Genomic DNA, 22758 nt, shown 5'->3' on the forward strand with positions numbered 1-22758 from the left:
TCTAATCTGTTATCCTCAGTCCAGTGAAAGGTACTAACACTAGGTACTCAGACCTGGTTCTGAGTTCAGAGTCAGGCCTAGCTAGGGGAGAAAAACAGACTTTCACCAAACAATTACTAGACTGGTGCACCACCAGATAACTGGCCTTTGGTCATCTTACCTTGTTAGGTAGAATCCTGTCTATTTCTTCTTGCAGTTTCTTCTGGACTTCAGGGTGAGTAGCCAAGTTATAAGACACAAAGTTGAGAGTCAAGCTGGTGGTTTCGAATCCAGCAAAAATAAAGGTGATGGCCTGAGCTGAGATCTCCATGTCAGTCATTTCTTGAAAGAAAGAAAAAAGCCACACACATTAACAGAATGAAAGCAGCAGGAGAGCTACTGTCTGGCTCATTTGCTCATCCCCTTGTGAGACGGTTTGCTCCACACCCTGGTTTGGTGTGGTTTGAGGTATTTAACCTCAATTGCAAAGTGTCTCGTAAGGTATACAGCCCCTGCCCGATTTGTATGAATTGTCTATCTGACAAAGATGAAGGTAATTGGAAAGCAGAAATCATCAGATACAGATGGTTGAGTTACGTATGAACAACGTCCTGCACAGTATGGTGGCAATTTGATGTCTTGTGACAGCTCAGTGATCCTTTGCAGGAAAGCATAGTACCAGAGTACACTGGAGCACTTTTTGGGGTCATGGTCAGATCGAGGTTGCCCTGATCTAATTGTAGGGGTTGGAGGGAGGTGGTTTGAGTAATCAAACTTCTTTTCCCACTGCCACTGTTGCACAACTATTTGGCTCTGAGGGAAAGTCACGCTCTGTCTCTGTTCGGTGGTGGGCTTTGCTCACTTACGGGAGAAATTGTCAGGAACTTAAGGAACTAGAGAACTCTCACTCCTCAGGACCCTTCTCAGAAGGAAAGCTGATGACCTCAGTCACTTGTGGAGGAGGAAATGGACAAAGAGACAAGACAGAGAAAAGTTCATTTAACCTGGAACCAGGAAAGAATGGAACAGACCCGACCTGCTTCTGAGAGAGCAAGAATTTAGCAATTGTCTTTGACCAGAAAGGCTGAGTTCTGGCTGAGTAATCCATTTGTTTGTTTGTTCTATGTTACTTATTAAGCGCTTAACATGTGTCAAACACTGTTCTAAGTGCTAGGGGAAGTATAAGTCTGTTAGGTCAGATACTGTCCCTGTCCCAAATGGGGCTCACAGTCTGAAGTAGGTGGGAGAACAGATATTGAATCCCCATTTTACAGTTGAGGAAACAAGGGGCTTAAAACCTGTTTTACCAGATGAGGTAACTGAGGCACAGGGAAGGAAAGACTTGTGGATGGTGTAACCATGGAGGAGTTAGGAAAGGGAAGTAGAGCAGCATTTTGGGATGGTGGGAATTTCTGGATTTTAATTAACAAAGTGCGAGAACAGGAATGGTGGGTTTGTTCTGGAACTGATTTGTGGTTCTCTTGAACGGCAGAGGTTGTTGTTGAAAGTACTACAAATATTGAAAGTAAATGAGTACTGGTTGTCTTTTCACAACCTAAAGAAGTGCCTGCTCACTTTCTATCATGGGGAGAAAGTTGGACATCTAGTATTCTGTTGCAGCCCCTAGACCCACGAGATGCAGGAATGGTTAGCTGAACCGGAAGGATTAAATCTAAGAGCAGTGGGATAGTGACAGCAATCTGTCAGGACAACTTTTCACTAGCACTGAACCCCAGGAGCATTTCAGCAATGGCATGGATCAGTGGAAAGAGCATGGGCTTTGGAGTCAGAGGGCATGAGTTCACATCGTGGCTCCGCCAACTGTCAGCTGTGTGACTTTGGGCAAGTCACTTAACTTCTCTGTGCATCAGTTACCTTATCTGTAAAATGGGGATTAAAACTGTGAGCCCCCCGTGGGGCAACCAGATCACCTTGTAACCTCCCCAGTTCTTAGAACAGTGCTTTGTACATAGTAAGCGCTTAACAAATACCATTATTATTATTATTATTATTACTAAGTGGTTTGTAAAGGGGACTCAATGTTATACCTGGGAGTTGGTCTTCAAAAAGAGACTGACATCCTGAGGCTTCGCCCCCAGCTCACACTCTTATCCCCATTTTACAGATGAGGTAACTGAGACACAGAGAAGTTTAATGACTTGTCCAAATGGCAGAGCCAGGATTAGAACCCAAGTCCTTCTGACTCCCAGGCCTGTGCTTTTCCACTAAGCGACGCTGCTTCAACAGAGTTGGTAGACACATTCCCTGCTTACAACGAGGTTACAGTCTACAGGGGGAGACGGCCATTAACAGAAAGAGAGTGTGGCTTAGTGGATACAGCATGGACCTGGGAGTCAAAGTCATGGGTTCTAATACTGCCTTCACCACTTGTTTGCTAGGTGACCTTGAGAAAGTCACTTGATTTCCTCTATGCCTCAGTTACCTCATCTGTAAAATGGGGATTGAGACTGTGAGCCCCACGTGGGACAGAGACTGTGTCCAACATGATGAATTTATAGGTCCCCAGTGCTTTGATCAGTGCTTGGCACATAGTACGTGCCGAACAAGAGCCATTATTTCAGTGCTTAGAACAGTGCTTGGCACAAAGTAAGTGCTTAACAAATACCATTATTATTATTATTAGTAGTAGTAGTAGTAGTAGTAGTAGTAGTAGTAGTAACAATAATAACATAAATGAACAATTTATAATCCACCCCTTCATGGGGATGGCATTCTGGTATCTTGATATAGAGCACTGCAGAATCCTTGCCCCTGCAAGCTGCCCCATCTAAGCTGGGATTCCTGCTTCCAGGGGGCAGCAGCAATGGCGATGGCCCATCCCCTGCTGGACTGGAATGGTCTGCAGAGCTAGGGTCGCTGCTGGGTCCTGGATTGGCTGGGTTCCTGTCATGAGGAGACTCTGGCCTGGAGCTGTGATGACATTTCTACAGTGCCAAGTTCCTCCATTCCTCGGTCGGCACTACCTCCTGGCAGATGCTTGTACCCATTTCCAGATGTAGAGTTGCTAGCTGTTGCTTCATGATCTTAGCCTGCACAGCAATTCCCTTGGCATGAGGCCCTCTAAGGAGGCCCTATCTCCTTTTCCTTTTTTCTCTGGCCCTTTAGAGGGCCATGGGATTTTTGCCAAGGACCTGCACTAGAAAACCACTGATGAGCTATTCTTGCACTCTGGATCCTACCTGAGAGAACTCTTTCTGTTATCATAGCATTACCTTTGTAGGAGTGATTCTTCTCACTGGCTTCAGGGTTACTGTCTGAGGACTGGGTGTCCACCATCAGTTGCAGAAAATCCACTTTGCCCTGGAAATGAGGAAGAAGATTCAGAAGGGCTGGCATGGGATGGGTTCCTCTAAATCCTCCTGGTTTTTTCTCACCAGTATTTCCCAGATCCTCTCTTATGTCTTCCACCCTGGATCAAGGCTTATCAAAATCACATCTCCTCCAAGAAGGCTTCCTCAACGAAGCCCTCATTTCCCCAGTTCCTTATCCAGTCTGTGTCACCTGTTCACTTGGATCTGTCCCCTTTAAGCATTTGATATTCACCCCACCCTCAGCCCCACAGTGCTTACGTACATAGCCGTAATTTATTTTACTCTCTGTCTCTGCCTCTAGTCTTTAAGCTCCTTGTGGGAGGGGAACATGTCTACCAACTCTGTCATATTGTACTTTCCCAAGTACTTAGTGCAGTGCTCTGCACATTGTAAGCATCAATAAAGAGTATTGATTGATTGTGGCTTGGCCCCGGTTCTATAAGAGAAACAGCATGGCATAGTGGATAGAGCAGGGGCCTGGGAGTCAGAAGGTCATGGGTTCTAATTCTGGCTCCACCACTTGTCTGCTGTGTGACCTTGGGCATGTCACTTCATTTCTCTGGGCCTCAGTTTCCTCATCTGTGAAATGGGGATTGAGACTGTGAGCCCTACATGAAACAGAGACTGTGTCTGAGCCGATTTGCTTGTATCCACCCCAGTGCTTAGTGAAGTGCCTGGCACATATTAAGTGTTTAATAAATACCACAGTTGTTGTTATCATAACAATAATAATTATTATTATTATTACAACCTGGCAGCTGAATGCTACTGCTATAGGGGCCACTGATTTGGGAGTGATGGAGTTGGACTGACCGTGTGGACACTTTTCTGCCTCTTCTCTTTGAAGTTGCGGGTGACGCCAACAAAGAATTCCAAGGAGTCCTGGGAAAACAGTGACAGGTTCATCTTTTCCAAAACTGGCACGAGGAAAGGAAACACCACTGAAAGGAATGAGAGAGGGAATCCATGAATGGCACGTGCACCTGAGCAGCTCTCTGGAGGTCAGAGTGCTGGGGATGAGGGCAACAGTCTTGGGAGGAAAAACTAAGGGGAGAAGAGTTTCTGGGGCTCTCACAAAACAATTAATCCCTTACCACTGAAAACAGAAATATTTAGAGTTTCTGCAAAGTGATTGTTTTCTCAATTAGTTAGAGACACTAGAGTCTGTCTACATCAGGCTAAAATCGGGAAGCAGGGCTAGGTTGAGGAAGTAATTAAGAGCAGAATCCTTCTCTAGACATAGAAAACAGGCTTAGTGAGGCCAAAGGTTATGAAAAAAGTAATCATCCCGCCCCCCACCCCCCACCCCCACCCCAAATTCACTCTATCAAGCTTCTAGAGGACTGGGATCGATTGGGTCTTTTCCTTCATCTCATTGCTTTGCACTCAGAATGTGCTCAATAAATACTATTGACTCCAGCCCAGGAATGCACTTCCTGACAATTATCTGCTCTTGCAAACTGACATGCTGACACTCTATCCTGTAGCACAGATTTAAGAAGTGTGAGGACCTCTATCTTGGTCTTTTATTATTTTTTAAACATTCAGGGGATGTGGGTTCTAATCCCAGCTCCACCACTTCTCTGCCGTGTGACCTTGGGCAAGCCACTTTACTTCTCTGTGCTTCAGTTACCTCATCTATAAAATGGTGATTAAAACTGTGAGCCCCAAATGAGATAACCTGATAACTCTGCATCCACCCTAGTGCTTAGAACAGTGCTTGGCACTAACAAATACTATCATTACTATCATTATTATAATTATTTTCAGTTGCTAGGCATCGAGCTGCCCAAAACTGGGGATCAGGAATTGGGGGTTCTAGTTTCATACTTGTGTGACCTTGGGCAATTTACCTCTCTATACCTGTTTCCTCTCCTGTAAAATGAAGATAAAATACCCGTTCTCCCTTTCTCTTAGATTGTGAACCTCATGATGGCTAGGAACTGCCAGACCTGATTATTTTGAATCTACCACAGTGCTTAGCACAGTGCCAGACATATAGTAAAAGCTTTATAAATACCATTAGTATTATTAAAGGTAACAATCTAAAACTAGAGAGTTGTCTCTAACCTTCTGCTCGATTAAATGTCTTGCATTTGGTGCTAACTGTGGGAAACATAGCTGTAGATTCAGAGTTTCTAGCTTTTTCTTTATGACTGGGATTGAAAGAATGTCCCTTTCTCAGGCTTCCCCTCTGGATGGGCCTTATGTGGCAAAGAGGGCTGAATGTCCTACCTGAAAACAAGAGCAAAGGGCTTAAGAAACTGAAAGAGAGTAACTTATTGATCTGTTTAACAAAAGGGTCATTTGGGTTGGTCATCGAATCTATGTCCACTCCAAAGGAGGTACTGGTGACCACGTCCAGACTGTATGACCCGAAGATTCTGAAGAACAGAGAACTCAGGTTAGAAAGAGATCTAGTCGACATGACTATAACAACCTCCTGGACCCTCTTGGAACCGGACATTTTTGCTAAGAAAAACCTCTTCATTATATCCCTAAGAAGCCGGTTACTTCAAAAGCCAGGTGTTCATTACCAGCCAGTCAGTCAGCCAGCCAGTTATATTTATAGACCATTCACTATAGGCAGAGCACTGTACTAAGCACTTGGAGAGCATGATATAACAATATCGTGCACATTCCCTGCCCACAGTAAGTTTACAGTATAGAGGAGGATTACCATATAATCCAACACTTGGGATGAAACATCACGTTCTCATAGGAGGTGGCTACCTTTGCCAACCTATTGTCTCAAGGGCATGGGAAGCCCCACTCCATTGAGAGTGCAGGAAATACAGGGCTGGGAGGAGGAGCCATGGCCTGAAACAAGTCAGCTCACCTGCACTTCTGAATGATCTCTGGGATGCTTTAATGACCATGTTGCAGAGACTGGAATGATCTGCTTGAATTAACTTCTAATCAATCAGTCAGTAATATTTATTACACACTTACTGCTTGCACAACACTGTACTAAGCACTTGGGAGAATACAGTACCACAGAGTTGGTAGACACATTCCCTGCCCACGATGTCTAATGCTCAAGCCAGCTTCACAGCCTGGAGTGGAGAACATTCTTAGAGCGACTTGAACATTAACAGAAATGCTCTGGGCATGTTACTCCCCTCCTCAAAAATCTCCAGTGGCTACCAATCTATCTGCGCATCAGGCAGAAATTCTTCACCCTTGGCTTCAAGGCTCTCCATCACCTTGCCCCCTCTCACCTCACCTCCCTTCTCTCCTTCTACAGTCCAGCCCGCATCCTCTGCTCCTCTGCCGCTAATCTCCTCGCCGTGCCTTGTTCTCACCTGTCCCGCCATCGGCCCCCAGCCCACGTCACCCCCTTGGCCTGGAATGCCCTCCCTCTGCCCATCCGCCAAGCTAGCTCTCTTCCTCCCTTCAAGGCCATACTGAGAGCTCACCTCCTCCAGGAGGCCTTTCCAGACTGAGCCCCCTCCTTCCTCTCCCCCTCATCCCACTCTCCATCCCCTCATCTTACTTCCTTCCCTTCCCCACAGCACCTGTATATATGTATATATGTTTGTACATATTTATTACTCTATTTATTTATTTATTTATTTATTTTACTTGTACATAGCTATTCTATTTATTTTATTTTGTTAATATGTTTGGTTTTGTTCTCTGTCACCCCCTTCTAGACTGTGAGCCCATTGTTGGGTAGGGGCTGTCTCTATATGTTGCCAACTTGTACTTCCCAAGTGCTTAGTACAGTGCTCTGCACACAGTAAGTGCTCAATAAATACGATTGATTGATTGATTGATTGATTAATACTAGGCTTTAAAAAACACCTCCCCAAAGAGCTGTCTGATCAGAGTGAGGACCATGGCTGACATTAATATAATTTTCAGGATTCAGAGTTTCTTCAGGGTCACTTTCTAAGTCTCCCTCCATTCCCAAGGGGCTATGCTAGTCAGGAACTCAGAGCATCTTGACAATGTGCTCAATGTTCAGCATCTATGAGAACCCTCCCACTCCACCCACTTAAGTTAGTCCGTTGTATTTATTGAGTGTTTACTGTGTGCAGAGCACTGTACTAAGTGCTTGAGAGAGTGCAATAGAACAGACACAGTCCCTGCCTACAATGAGCAAACAGTCTAGACCTCCCAGACTCTGGTTCTGACCAAGGAAGCCACACATACAAGCTGCTTTTCCTCCCATGTCCCAGAGAGTCAATCAGTCAATAATATTTACTGAGTACTTACCATTTGCAGAGCACTGTACTAAGCTCCTGGGAGAATACAATCCCAAAGAAAAGGTAAACAGAGACAATCCTACTCACTCCTTCATATTCACTGGCTCATTCTTCTCCACCTTCTTCTCAATATTTTGCACCAAAGTTTTTCCATAATGTTTGATGATTGGGAACATCTGAAACATAATCCAAAATCAGTCAGCCCTTAATTATGTTTGGATTGCTCTAAAGGGACACAGGGAATTAGCTCCTTGAGGGTTCATATTTAAATAAATCAATTTAATATAATTTATTGAGTACTTAGTATGTGACTTGATGACACTTGATAACAATTATGTGCAGAATACTAAGGGCTTAGAGAATACAGTAGAATTAATGGACGTGATCCTTGCCCTCAAGTACTTTATAATCTATAGATATAAACGGGGCTTATTACGTGTTTGCAGTAGTCAGGACAATGAACTAAAAGCTTGGAACAGTACAATATTTGACAAAGGGAGGACTTTCCAGGCAGGAGGAGAGGCGAGAACAATGAGTCAGAGGGAGAACAGTTGAATATGAGGCACAGTGAGAAGATAGCTTGGGAGGAATGAAATACAATGAATGGAAAAATAAATTTCAGATGGGAGGAAGCAATAGACAATAAAGATAAATACTTAAGTGCAGTAGTGGATAAGGTGTGAGGACCCATGGGATCCAATGTCTGCCTTTAAATAAGCAATATAATAGGAGCAAGGCTCTCTGGCTTTAACCCCCTCCACACATCTACCTCTTGTTATTAATTACTGAAATATGGTTGAGAGGAAATTTAGTTTCCAGCTAAATGTCTATCCCACTTAAGATGACCATAAGATTGATCTGTCAAACTCGTGGCCTGTGGGAAAGTTCTGAAACTGTCTAAACATTCAGCCATGTCACAACTGGATCTTGCAGATATATCTGCTATGGCTCAGTAATTAACTTTCTGCCACGCTGGAAAATCCCACTGCACATCCCAGAAGGGGCAGCTCAACTGGGATGGTCTTGGAGGCTAAACACTCTTCCTCCTCCTCTGTGGTCATCACGGTTACCACTACTGCCACCGTGGCTGAGGGGTACTAGCCTACCAATCCACCTTATGCCTCTCCAGTTGTTTGTTGGCTAGAACCCCCAGAACCATTAATTACTGCCCTGCCCTAATGCTCAAATCAATCCCATCTTGGCAAATTCCCATCTTCTCTTTATCCTTAGAGGGGACATTTGGTCAACCCCACTAACAAATAATGGTATAACCCACCATGTGGTATGACAATCATATACTAAGGCTGGCAGAAAGATTGAATCCTGGTTTATGCCCAGCTCCAGAGAACTTCATCTCTCACTCCCACCCCTGGCAGCAGGAGTACTGTAAAATTTCTTATAGTACCTTTTCCTTAGTTCCTGGGAGAGTGAGCACTCTCCTCCTGGCTGTATTTTCCTGGCTCCCCAAACCTCCCAAAGAGGAGTTACCAGATTCCTTCCCTGACTAAGCCCTCCTTTCCTCATCTCCCACTCCCTTCTATGTCGCTCTGACTTGTGCCTTTTATTCAGCCGCCCTCCCAGCTCTACAGCACTTATGCACATATTTGTAATTCATTTATTTATACTAATGTCTGGCCTCCCCTCTAGACTGTAAGCTTATTGTGTGCAGGGAATATATTTGTTATATTATTATATTTTGCTCTCCCAAGTGCTTGGTACAGTGCTCTGCACACATTAAGTGCTCAATACATAGAAATGACTGGCTGAGGAGTTATTGGAGCCTTAGAGGTGGGTGGAGAGGGGATCACTTGGCTGGGGATAGCAGTGCTGTTGGGAGAATAACAGTGGGGGCCTAGGGGCTGCAAATTCCTCTAAAATGTCATTCAGAAAAATCTTGATTTGGGCTTTTTATGTACAAAGGCTGGTGACTGTTACAATGCTTCTTAAAGCCCAAGATTTTTGTCCTAGTGCTTGACTATGCTAAAAGGGAGGGTAGGTGTACAAAGTGAGCTAGATTCTGCAGAAACAGATTTGCCTATGAACAGCTCAGGTGCTGGGGAACAGGCAAGGAACACAAAAGTCACTTTCCCCACAGCTAAGGGATCTGCAGAGGCCACTCGTCCAACCTTTGCTCCTTCTGTGACTTGCACGCCAGGCCGGGCAGCAGGGTCATAGACCTCACCTCCTTAAGTTTCCCACTGGTGAAGGCCGGGGAGATGACGGTGCGAATCCTCTTCCACATGTGATACTCGGCGAAGGTGAGGCTGGAGTCCAAGGCACCATTTAGACCAAAGTTCTACGAAAGAGAAGGTGAGTCATCAGGTAGAACTCAGGCCAGGGCAGGCAGCTTTCAGGTTTGCCCTAGGGAGGACTGAGTATATTGTGCCTAAACCCATTGGGCTTGAGCCTGGGAGTCAGAAGGCCCTGGGTTCTAATCCCGACTCTGCCACTGCTGCTGTGTGACCTTGGGTAACCCACTTCACTTCTCTGTGCTTCAGTAGCTTCATCTGCAAAATGGAAATGAAGACTGTGAGCCCCATGTGGGACAGGGACCGTGTCCAACACAATTTGCTTGTACCTACCCCAGTGTTTACTTAGTTCAGTGCCTGGCACACAGTAAGCACTTAAATACCACAACTAGTATTATTATATTTCAGTTCACCCATGGTGTCTTAGAGCTACACTAGAAGGACTGGCTCTTAGAGAAGCCTGGGAAGACTGACTTATGGAGGAGATGTGATTTCAGAAAGGACAGGAAGAACGTTGCAGGCTGATGGTGTTCACGGGCTCAACTAGGGTTTGATAGCACATGTTAAGTCAAATTGTAAGTCACTTATGAATAGGAAAATCTTTCCAATATAAAAAAAGGCAGTAGGACAGAAAGAAAATGTGTGATATTGAGGACAGATTATGGGAAGCAGCATGGCCTAGCTACAAGAGCACGGGCTTGGGAGTCAGAAGTTGTGAGTCTAATCCTGCCTCTGCCATTTGTCTGCTGTGTGCCCTTGGGCAAGTCACCTAACTTCTCTGTGCCTCAGCTACCTCATATGTAAAATGAGGATTAAGAGTGTGAGCCTCATGTGGGACAGGGACTGTGTCCAACCTGATTACCTTGTAACTACCTCAGTGCTTAGAACAGTGCTTGGCACATAGTAAGCGCTTAACAAATACTATAATTATTACTATTGAGGACCAGTTAGTCTCTTCTGAGAAAATAATCCAGTAACCAAAATTTCTTTGAGTGTGTCAATATCTCTGCCAGAGGCCGAACCCGGAGAGGTGCTGGGGCTCTGAAAATGGCACCTTTCACATCATCCATCAATCTTCTTCGGGCCATGGGAGGGGTGACTGAAGAGCAAATGCTTGCTGACTCCCCTCCACAGCAGCTCCTACTGGCCCTGAGCTCCACCTTGGTTCATGACTTCTTTCTAGCAGAGGGCCAGCACTTGTCCATAGATGGGCTCCTGAACAGCTATCAGGGTCCTACCCATAGGTCCTGGGGGTTGAACTATCAGCAAGGCCCAGCACAAAGCCCTGGGCAGGAAATGGTGCTGCCTTTGTATCCCAGCCAAGTCCACTACAGAGGAAGCCGACAAATAACAGAATCATTTACAAGCGGCCATGCCTATCTCTTCAGAAATAGCCCAGCTGTCATTTTGCCATGGGGAGAGCTGTCCTCAGCACTATAGCTCTCATCTGCTGGCAATGGCAAAGAACTCTTTGGCTTCCAGCATGGTTTTTTTAAAGGATCACACTTTGAATGTCCATTGTGAGCCAACGAGGCAGAGGCGCTAGTGAGGTACACAGTCTCAAGTGTGATATTCATGGGTGGCCAAAGAAAATACTATCTTTGGCCAGTGGGAGAGAGAGAGAGAAAGCAGAAGACTCCCTGAGAAGTGGCATGTACTAGTGGAAAGAGGATGGGTCTGAGAGTAGGAGTACCTGGGTTCTAATCCCAGCTCTGCCACTTGCCTGTTGTGTGGCTTTGAGCAAGTTGCTTAACTTCTCTGGGTCTCAATTACCTCATCTGTAAAATGGGTATTAAGGCTGTGAGTCCCATGTGGGGCAGGAATTGTGTCCATCCTGATTATCTTGCATCTACCCCAGTGCTAATTACAGTGCCTGGCATGTAGTAAGTGCTTAACAAATATCATTAAAAAAAATAAAAGATCCAGTCAAAGATGGACATTGGAGGGAAAACTCAAGGCAACGTTTGGACTTGTGTCACTGAGAAAGCCGAAACCACGTTAGAGCTCTGCAGAAATCTCTTCAGGCCTGGGAACCTACCCGCCGGTTTGGAAAAGAGTTGTGAAACTCTTTCACCAGAACAGTTTTGATGATGTCAGGATCCAGAATGGCCAGGATTGGCTGTCTACCATCAAAAATCCTATTTAGAACAGACAACAAAGAAAATGAAAATTTTAATGAGTATTTCTGAGGAATCCTTGGAGCAGAGTGCCTTGGTAATATCATAATCAAATTCATTCTTCTGAATGCCTTCACATAATGAGTCAACTATAACCCAACCTCTCTTTAACCCAACCTCTGTTCCCACCAATTCACAGTATCTGCTATTAAAAAAAATCTCACTGTTACAAAAGAGAGTTAAGAATGGACATGGGAAAGGCCCATTGTGGCAGACCTAACATCTGGGCCTAGGTAGTAAGCCAGGCCACCTGGCCTTCTGTGCTCACAGGAAGACTTACAAGGAGCAATGAAGGAAGTCAGACTGCTAGATGAATAACTTGACGCTGTTCTGAGAATGGGAACGCGCAGATCTAGGCATGAGCTCAGCCTTGCTGATAACCTTAGCCTTGGTGATGAGCTCAGTCTTGCTGATGAGCTCAATCTTGCTGATAAGTTCAGCCTTGCTGATAAGCTCAGCCTTGCTGAGAAACTTGCAGTCATCCGCCTGTCCCCTGACTCCCTTGAGGCTCCTCACTGTATAAAATCCTCCACAGTGTGCTGAATAAACAGTCTCCTTGTCCACCTTGAGACTCGCCTGGCCTGCGTTCTTTCATTGCGAGTGCCCGTCTCTCCACTGCGCCGGACGCGTGGAGGCAGACGGCAACAAATGGCGCCCGAACAGGGACAGGGACAAGAAGCCTGGACCCTCAGACTCAGCACCGCAACCCTCACGAAGCAACTCATCACTGCGCAGTGACTCACCAAAGAAACGGAAGAGGTGAGGGCATTTAAGTTTACTTTCATTTTCAAACACCAGGCTTACAGCAGGGAAGAAAATGGGACAAATTCAATTCCGTTCTCGGAATCATTATATCCAACTACTTAAGGATATTGTAAAGGAGCGTGGGTTGATTATCACCACTGCCCAGATTGAACAATTTTTGGAATGCGTGGAAAAATGCTGCCCTTGGTTTCCAAAGGAAGGAATAGTGGATTTAGAATGATGGGAAATAGTGGGAAGGCAGATGAGTTCCAGACTACAAGAAGAAGGACCCCAGGCTTTTCCTATCGCTGCGTTCTCCTTATGGAACGTATTAAAGATTTGCCTTACTCCTGAACACAAAATTCCCTTGAAGGAAAAGTTGGCGGGGGTAGATGTGGTCTCCGGCCCGGACAAAACTATGATTTGTCCGGCCCCCCTTTGCCTCCCCCGCCTGAATCTGCATTGATAGACTGTAATCCTGAGCTATGGCCGAAAGGAAAGTGGAATCCTTTCACTGAGCCAGCTCCGTCCGCACCACCACCTCCACCACACCCTCCATGGGTCCCGAAAGCAGCACAAACACCTCTGCAGTGAGCGATGGGGGCTGCTATGGACGGGGGAGAGGAGATACCTATTGAACTGTTGATGGGTTTCCCTGTGATGGAGCAACCTGACCCTGGTAATCCTGGTCAGATAATACGTACCCACGAACTCTTGAATTTCAAATTATTAAAAGAAGTGAAACAGGGTCCTGTGACATATGGACCCACGGCTCCTTATGTGCTGGCACTCATAGAAAGTATTGCTTCCTCAATTCTTTGCCCGTATGATTGGCAAACCTTAGCCAAGACTGTCCTGGATGGCGGAGAGTATTTGCTTTGGAAGGCAGAATTTTTTGATTTGTGCACGGAGCAAGCGCGTCGCAATGATCGCGCCCAACCTCCAGTTCAAATCACTTTTGAGATGCTTACAGGGACTGGGCCTTTTGCGGACACTGCCAATCAATTAACTTACACTCTGCAAGCATATCAACAAATAATGATAGCGGGGAAAGCTGCATGGCAAAAGCTCCCGGCGAAAGGAGAACAAAACTCCAGTTTTACAAAAATATTACAAGGACCGTCAGAACCATTTGAACAATTTGTCAGCCGCCTGACAATGGCTATCCAGTGCAGCGTCAGTGATAATGCGGCGGGAGTTATTTTATTAAGACAGCTGGCTTATGACAATGCTAAGCAAGACTGCAAGCGTGCCTTAGCTGGGGGCAAACGGACCTTGTCCATCACTGACATGGTACGCCGATGTCAGGATGTAGGGACAGCCTCTTTCAATGCTAATCTAATGGCTGCAGCAATGCAAAGACAAACTAAGACAGACATGGCGTGCTTTCACTGTGGAAAGAGCGGACATATGGCGAAGGATTGTCGTAGCTCACGACAGAACTTTTCCAGACCGCTACCAGCCTCAGTATGCCCAAAATGCAAAAAAGGACGCCACTGGGCTTCTGAATGCCGCTCGATGTTCTCAAATAATGACAGCCCTGTGCCGGGAAACAGACGCAGGGGCCGGCCCCAGGCCCCAACAACAATAGGGGCAGCAATCTCTCTGCAACGCGCAGCTGTTCCAAAGGAACAGGCTCTGACTTCTCCCGACAACTGTCCACCATCGGCGAATTGCAGCAAGCCACTAGCGGCTCCACTGGCCTCGACCTCCCCGTGGTGGGACACTTGATTATAACCCCTGAAATGGGGGTTCAACGAATCCCCACGGGGGTCGCTGGCCCTCTCCCAAAGGGTACTGTGGTACTCTTGGGAAAGCGCGCGGGCTATTGTGAAAGCTTGTACCTCCTGTGTTACTACATTACCCGCAGCCTCTGAAGCCACGAATCCCCGTGGTCTTGCACCAAGAAAGCTGTGGCAAATGGACGTCACGCATTACCCTCCCTTTGGCAGATTGGCTTTTATTCATGTTACTGTTGATACCTGTACATTATTTACTTTTGCATCGGCTCACACTGGTGAATCAGCCAAACATGTTATGGATCATTTGTTTCTTGCTTTTGCCTTTATGGGAATTCCACAGGTATTGAAAACCGACAATGGCCCCGCATACACTTCTAAAGCGTTCCGGTCTTTCTGTAATATTTTTGCTATTCGCCATGTTACGGGTATTCCATACAATCCCACGGGTCAAGCCATTGTCGAAAACCGTCATCGTTGGCTCAAAGCTTTTTTGGAAAAACAAAAAGGGGGAGATGAACTGACCTCTCCCCATAGACAATTACAATCTGCTATATATACCCTTAATTTTTTAACTATGGATGACAAAGGTCTCAACCCTACTGAAAAATGGGGTGGCAGTGACACTAAAGAACACCCCGAAAGAGTAAAATGGAAGGACCCTCTCACGTGACAGTGGCGAGGGCCAGATCCCTTATTAACGTTGGGCCGAGGTTATGCTTGTGTCTTTCCAGAAACTGAGGACCGCCCAATCTGGATACTTACAAAGAACATACGTCGCGTCCTTTCTACAGCACGCCTTCCCTCACCCTGCATACTTCAGGAGCTGGCAGAGAACCAGGATACAGACTTCGCGACCCTTCCTCTGGAGGATCAGCAGCAAAGTTCCTAAAAATGATTATCGCTTTCCTGATTCTCGCCTCCTCCACTGTTGTGATTACTGAGGACTATTGGACTTTTGTTCCGTACCCTCCGTGGGTGCGGCCAGTTACGTGGCAGGACCCGGTGGGAGATATTCTCACTAATGCTTCTGACCTTGTAGGGGGATGCGATTCAATGGGAAGGACCAGGAGAAGAGGCACTTGTCAATGTCTCCCTCCTTGCCACTCACACTCAACTTTCTTTTCAACATTGTGATTATCGTTACCCTCATATCTGTGTGACCCCATATTATTATAATGCCACATTTCCCGGATTTTCGTGGTCTGCGATCCGAAATCGGCTCCAAGGAGCCTGGCATTCTTCAAATGTCTCCCTTGATTTGTCACACCTTGCCTTACTCTCCAATGCTATGCAAAATACCCCTCCCTTGACCATTCCTGCCAATATTGCTTCACCAATCATTTCTGCCCTTGAGGCGGTTAATCCTTTTAATTGGCTCTCAATGCTGCTTCATAGTCTCCCATATATTATTTTGTTGATCTTGGCCCTGTTTTGCCTGCCCTGCCTTGCCCGATGGCTATCTGTTTTCCTTCGCCTGCTTCTTACTCAACTCCATGCTTTGCAATTGTTTCAAAAACAAAAAGGGGGACTTGTGGCAGACCTAACATCTGGGCCTAGGTAGTAAGCCAGGCCACCTGGCCTTCTGTGCTCACAGGAAGACTTACAAGGAGCAATGAAGGAAGTCAGACTGCTAGATGAATAACTTGACGCTGTTCTGAGAATGGGAACGTGCAGATCTAGGCATGAGCTCAGCCTTGCTGATAACCTTAGCCTTGGTGATGAGCTCAGTCTTGCTGATGAGCTCAATCTTGCTGATAAGTTCAGCCTTGCTGATAAGCTCAGCCTTGCTGAGAAATTTGCAGTCATCCGCCTGTCCCCTGACTCCCTTGAGGCTCCTCACTGTATAAAATCCTCCACAGTGTGCTGAATAAACAGTCTCCTTGTCCACCTTGAGACTCGCCTGGCCTGCGTTCTTTCATTGCGAGTGCCCGTCTCTCCACTGCGCCGGACGCGTGGAGGCAGACGGCAACAGCCCATGACTTTGAAATCTCAGGATTTCCAATTAAACTATCAACTTTCCTTAAATCGGAATTTCTAAAGGAACATCCCAGTTAGGCTTGATCATAGTTGTCATCACGGGAAAAGACTAACGGTGGTCTCTGAATTTGTTGGCCCGTCTTTCTCCCCTTCACCTTAATCAGTGCTCTAATGATTTCTCAGCCGGCAGGCAAAGGATAGCATCCCTCAATCCAGTCAATATCCCTCAGTGCCTGGGATATTTTTGGAGAGGTGTAGGTTGTAAAAAATTAAAAGTAGGGATACAATCAGGGACAAATATAATGCAGATTTAGCAGAGTTGCTAAAGTTCTGCCCTGTTATCTAAAGTTGAAATTGTTTTTAAATATAAAAAATGGCACTTCTAAAGCTACTGCTGGCAGAACCTAAGGGATGATGCTTGCAATATTTTTAGAAAGTGTGTTTTTGTTGGTTTTTTGTTTGTTTTTAATCTTCGTTGTCAGGAAAATAAATACCGTCTGTCTTGCTGCCCAAATTGATTATTGGGTTGTGACTGTTCACTGGTAAAATCATGGTAAACATGACTCTAAGTCATGGGACATGAAGCTACAGAACTGTAAAGAAGATTCGTGGGAGCAGTAGTATCATGAACCTAAAGGGAGCATTTACAACCTTGTGGGGAGCTGAACAAATAACTGACAGGCACTGGAAACTGGAGTTTCACACAATGTGAGATGAGATAGCAGTGCAACGATGGACTAGGCAGGAAGGCAGTAACTGGGAGAGGGAGTGCTGCTTCTTGGGTGGAGCCTTTGCAGGGATCAGGGTACCACGAGGTGGGCTTGAAAATTGGTCTGCCATACTAGGGACAAACCCACAAGCTCAGTAAGTGATGCTGAAAGAGGTGGTGTTCAGACATTGATCTTTTCAGTCACCGTTGCACACCGGGATGGAATTTCACAATCAGTAACACTGTAGAAAAGGAAGGGCAATTTACATATTCATATACATGAACTTGATTAATATAATAATATAATTCTCAACATGGCAGCAGGGTTGTGAGAGGCAGCAATGACACTGCCAGAGATCTAAGTTGGGGAATTCCCTCCAGAGTCATGCACAAGGGCTCCTGACCTCCTCCACTGAGGGGAGTAGTGGGCTTTCTCCTTGCCACCCAATGCCTTTTTTGCACCATCCCACCTCCCCCATCTCTCTCTGTCCTTTCCTTTGAAGTCCACATCTTCCATCTCTACCACCCAGTCCAATTACTAGTCCCAATCATCAACTGCCTGCCCCAGGACCCTCCTCCAACTTTCTGAAACTTTTTGATACTTTTCTCACATTCCTCCTCTCATTCTCCAACCATACATTGATCTTTGGAGACTTCAACATGCATGTGGATGTCCCTGGAGATCTTTTCACTGCCCACCTCCTCTGAGTCCTTTACTCCAATGACGTCCTGTTTTACCCCACCTCATACTCACCAACTGGGAGTTTAACAGGGAGGGAGAACAAGTGTTGGTCCTGGACTCATCTCTCTCATTTCACCCATGTATTTACTCTGTCACCAAATCCTGTCAGTTCCACTTTCACAATGTTGCTCAAATCCACCCTTTCTGCTCTATCCAAACTGCTACCATGCTGATCCACTCAATCAATCAATCAATTGTATTTTTTGAGCACTTACTGTGTGCAGAGCACTGTACTAAGCACTTGGGAAGTACAAGTTGGCAATATATAGAGACAGTCCCTACCCAACAGTGGGCTCACAGTCTAGAAGGGGGTGACAGAGAACAAAACCAAACATATTAACAAAATAAAATAAATAGAATAGATCTGTACAAGTAAAATAAATAAATAAATAAATACAGTAATAAATATGTACAAATGTATATACATATATACAGGTGCTGTGGGGAAGGGAAGGAGGTAAGATGAGGAGGTGGAGAGGGGGAGGAGGGGGAGAGGAAGGAGGGGGCTCAGTCTGGGAAGGCCTCCTGGAGGAAGTGAGCTCTCAGTAGAGCCTTGAAGGGAGGAAGAGAGCTAGCTTGGCAGATGTGGGGAGGGAGGGCATTCCAGGCCAGGGGGATGACATAGGACTCATCCTATCCCACATTGACAACTGCATGTGCCTATTCACTGACCTCTGGCCACCTGCTTACAGCCCGACCCTGTTACTATGCTCTGCCCACAGTAAGCACCTGATAAATGTGATTGGATGAATGAATGGGGCTCACAGTACTAATCCCCCTTTTACAGAGGAGGTAACTGAGGCACAGAGCAGTGAAGTGATTTTCCCAAGGTCACACAACTGACCTGTGGCGGAGTGGGGATCAGAGCACGGGCTTTGGAGTCAGAGGTCATGGGTTCAAATCCCGGCTCCGCCAATTGTCAGCTGTGTGACTTTGGGCAAGTCGCTTCGCTTCTCTGTGCCTCAGTTACCTCATCTGGAAAATGGGGATTAAGATTATGAGCCCCCCGTGGGACAACCTGATCACCTTGTAATCTCCCCAGCACTTAGAACAGTGCTTTACACACGGTAAGCACTTAATAAATACCATCATCATCATCATCATCCTGTTTCTCTTGACTCCAGTCCCATATTTCACACTGCTGCACACACTGTTTTCCTAAAGCAATGTTTTGTCCATATCTTTCCCCTCCTCAGGAATCTCCAGAGGTTCCCCATCCACCACTGTATTAAATATAAACTCTTTACCATTGATTTTAATGCCTTCAATCAGTTTTCCCCACCATACTTCACTTCACTGTTCTCCTACTACGGCCCAGCCCACACAATCTGCTCTTCTATGATCAGTTTACTCACTGTGTCCTAATCTCGTCCATTTCGCCACTGACCCCTCTCCACCTACTCCCCTTAGCCAGGAACTCTCTCCCCCTCGATATATGCCAGACCACAACTCTTCCCACCTTCAAAGCATTATTAAGGTCACATCTCCTCCATGAAGGCCTACTCAGTTTAAGCCCTCTTTTCCCGGGGTTCACTCTCCCTTCGGTGTCATCTATGTACTTAAGCATTTAAGTTTTAAGCATTTGATATTCATCCCACCCTCAACTCCATGGGATTTACATATGATCTTCAAATTATATATTATAAATTATTTATTTATACTAATTTGTCTCCCTCTCTAGACTGTAAAATCACTATGGGCAGAGAATGTGTCTGCTAATTCAGTTCTATTGTACTCTCCCAAGCATTAAGTACAGTGTTCTGCGCAAAGAAAGGACTCAATAAATACCATTGATTGATACATACACAGACACCCACCCCCCCAAAACTTTCTGTGGTTATAAATGCTACTCTTTTAGTACTCTCTCAAAATTGCACTCCTGGATTTTCATGCCGGTATTTATTTTACTGCTTTAGAAAATGCTGCCTAGTTTACTTTGCTTAAACACCTCCCATCCTCTCCTCTCCTACCACAGAAGTATTTTGGTTGACTTGAATAAAGTGATTAAAGTCCATTTCATTTTACCGTTAGTTGAGAGAAGGTTTCTTGTTCATTAGCACAAGGAGCCTTTTTAGGGAATCACATGTGAAAGAGAATATTTTGAAAATTAAGTATTGACATGTAAATACCCACAATTCCCCCTCTAAACTGTAAGCTCATTATGGGCAGGGAACATATCTGCTAATTCTGCTGTTCTGTACTCTCCCAAGTGCTTAATACAGTGCTCTGCACATAGTAAGCGATCAATAAATGCCATCGATGTAATTCAAAATTTTTAATTATATCTATTTACATTGCTGCTTACATAACTATACTATATTATTTTTATAATTGGCCTTAGATATACTGTAGACATATTGTGTTGCTCTTTTTTTTAGATCTTGGGAATGCATTAATGAACCTTATATTGTTTTCTATGAGTAACTATTTCCTTATGAATTTTTTTGCTCAGAATAGTTTTTTTTGTGGAATCAGTTAATGCTAACCAGGGAATCTCTCTCTCTCTCTCTCTCTCTCTCTCTCTCTCTCTCTCTCTCTCTCTCTCTCTCTCTCTCTCTCTCACTCTCTCTGTGTGTGTGTGTGTGTGTGCGTATTTCCTGCGTAAGCAGCAGAAGCTGGCTGGTTACTGCATGTTCAACAATGTTTCAAAATCTCACCCTCAGGTAAAATCCAGCATGTGACCTTGGGCAAGCAACTTAACTTCTCTTTGCCTAAATTACCTCATCTATCAAATGGGGATTAAGATTTTGGGACATGGACTGCATCCAACCTGATTAGCATATATGTACATCAGTGCTTAGTAAAGTGTCTGAGACATGGTGAGCGCATAACAAATACCATTAAAAAAATGTTGGGAAGGTTTACTGGGAAATACTTACCCCCACACTTTACCATATTTTTCAAAACACTTCTGGTCAAACTCAAACATTCCCTAAAGAAGAATTAAGAATTTGGTTAGACATAGGATATTGTGGTGCACAGGGAGAAAGTTCGTAGAAAGAAGGCAGGTGTTTAATCAGTTAATCATATTTACTGAGCACTTAGTCTGATCAGAGCACTGTGCTTGGGAGAGTACAATACAACAGAATTACCAAGCACTTTCCCTGCCCACAAGGAGTTTACAGTCTAGAGGATCCAACCAGGTGTTAGAGCTATGAAAAAGGGGAACTTCTAAGAGCAGGAGCTCCAGTGTCCACAGGGTCATCAGGAAATTGCTGAAGGGTTTACCACCTATCCCCCAGCAGAGGAGGAGTGAAGCCTACCTTTCAAATCTCTAGAAGGAAGTCTGTCACATCCAGGACCACAGCCTGGAGCAGTGCAGAACTGAATATCATTTCGGGGACTTATTTTAGTGTTCTTGATTAGGATTGCTCAGTCTATAATTTATTTCTTCTCACTATGAGCTGGAGTAGAGCAACAGATGCTTTCCTCTTCCTAGGACAGATAAGCTACAGAGAGGGCCCAAGATATATTTTTTAATGGTATTTGTTAAGCACACACAACATGATCTGTCCACTACAAGATGCTGCTACCCAGATGAGGACTCAACCTCAATTGCCAAAACTCTAAATTTATATTTTTAAATTCAATATTTAAAAACATAGAAGCAGTGTGGACTTGTGGAAAGAGTACAGGCCTGGGAGTCAGAGGACCTGGGTTCCAACCCTGGCTCTGACAACTGCTTGCTGTGTGACCTTGGGCAAGTCACTTAATTTCTCTGTGCCTCAGTTCCCTCACTGCTAAAATGGGCATTAAATCCTATTCCTTCTTACTTAGACTGTGAGCCCCATGTGGGACAGGAACTGTGTCCCACTGAATTAGCTTGTTTTTACCTCAGGCTTAGAACAGTGTTTGACACACAGTAAGCACTTAACAAATACCAGGATAATAATAATAATGATATTATATAGTCATATATATATATATATATATAAATATAAAAACTATCATATAAATGTACTCAATCAATGGTATTTATAGAGCGCTTACTTAGGTGAAATATGCTGTAAATGCTTGATGTAGTACAATTGAACAGAGGTAGCAGACATGATCCCCGTCCACAGGGAGCTAGAATAGCTATCAAGGAAGGAGTTGCTCTATTTGAGCACAAAGGGTATTGGGAACAGACTCAAAAGAAGAGACAGTCCCTTTAAGAGACAAATGAATTAGAAAAGCAAGATTCAATCAATCCCTACAAACAACAAGAAAGAAAATGTTGGTCATGTACCATTTTCTCCGGCCATATTCACATGTAGGGATAAGGTCTCATTGTTGGTAAGGCCATCTTCAATAAAGGACAACATTCTTTGTGTTGTCCATGTCTTGTTTGACCCACTAATGGCAGTGCTTGCTTACGGTCTTAGTCACTGTGGCTTCTCAGGAGTAGGGGGCTTCCTTCAACCAAAGCACCCCTCAAGGGAGATCAGAGATCTAGAATATTTTTTTTTCCATCTTCCACGTAACCACGGGGCTAAGTACAGACAGATTCTATAAATCCCACCCATTTTGAAGCGTTCATTACCCCATGTAAGCCAGATTTGTGCTCTGCCAACTCTATTAAGGCACTGAGATTTCCATTTTGCAGTTTTGTTGGGGATCTAGGTGGATCCCACCAGCCTGTGGAGACAATTCCACCATGATCACAAGCCCTCCCTGTTGCGTTCCAGGGTCAAGATGGGCAGCCACAGTCCCAACTCAGTGGCAGCAGGAGGAGAAAGAGAAGGAGGAGGGGGAGAAAGAGGTGGAGGATTTATTAAGTACCCACTAGGCACTGTGGCCAAGAGGAAGGAGTCTAGGACTAGGAATCAGGGGTTCTAGTTCCAACCTTACCATTGTCTTGCAGTATGATATTGGGCAAGTCCCTTAAATCCTCTATGCCTCAGTTCCCTCATCTAT

The 22758-nt window shown here is 45.0% G+C and overlaps 1 protein-coding gene across 1 annotated transcript in view; it reads right to left on the minus strand.

The window, feature by feature from the left end:
- Window positions 1–22758, minus strand: part of LOC119942256 (cytochrome P450 3A24-like) — a 39611-nt gene that overhangs the window by 10923 nt on the left and 5930 nt on the right. The window contains exons 3-10 of the mRNA XM_038762938.1: window positions 20742–20794; window positions 11810–11909; window positions 9705–9818; window positions 7610–7698; window positions 5547–5695; window positions 4125–4252; window positions 3213–3300; window positions 161–321 (exon numbers count right to left, since the gene is read on the minus strand). Of these exons, the coding sequence (XP_038618866.1) occupies window positions 161–321; window positions 3213–3300; window positions 4125–4252; window positions 5547–5695; window positions 7610–7698; window positions 9705–9818; window positions 11810–11909; window positions 20742–20794 (882 nt within the window). The remainder of the gene's footprint in view (window positions 1–160; window positions 322–3212; window positions 3301–4124; window positions 4253–5546; window positions 5696–7609; window positions 7699–9704; window positions 9819–11809; window positions 11910–20741; window positions 20795–22758) is intronic.

Source organism: Tachyglossus aculeatus, chromosome 21, assembly GCF_015852505.1.
Source record: "Tachyglossus aculeatus isolate mTacAcu1 chromosome 21, mTacAcu1.pri, whole genome shotgun sequence".
Classification (NCBI taxonomy): Eukaryota; Metazoa; Chordata; class Mammalia; order Monotremata; family Tachyglossidae; genus Tachyglossus; species Tachyglossus aculeatus.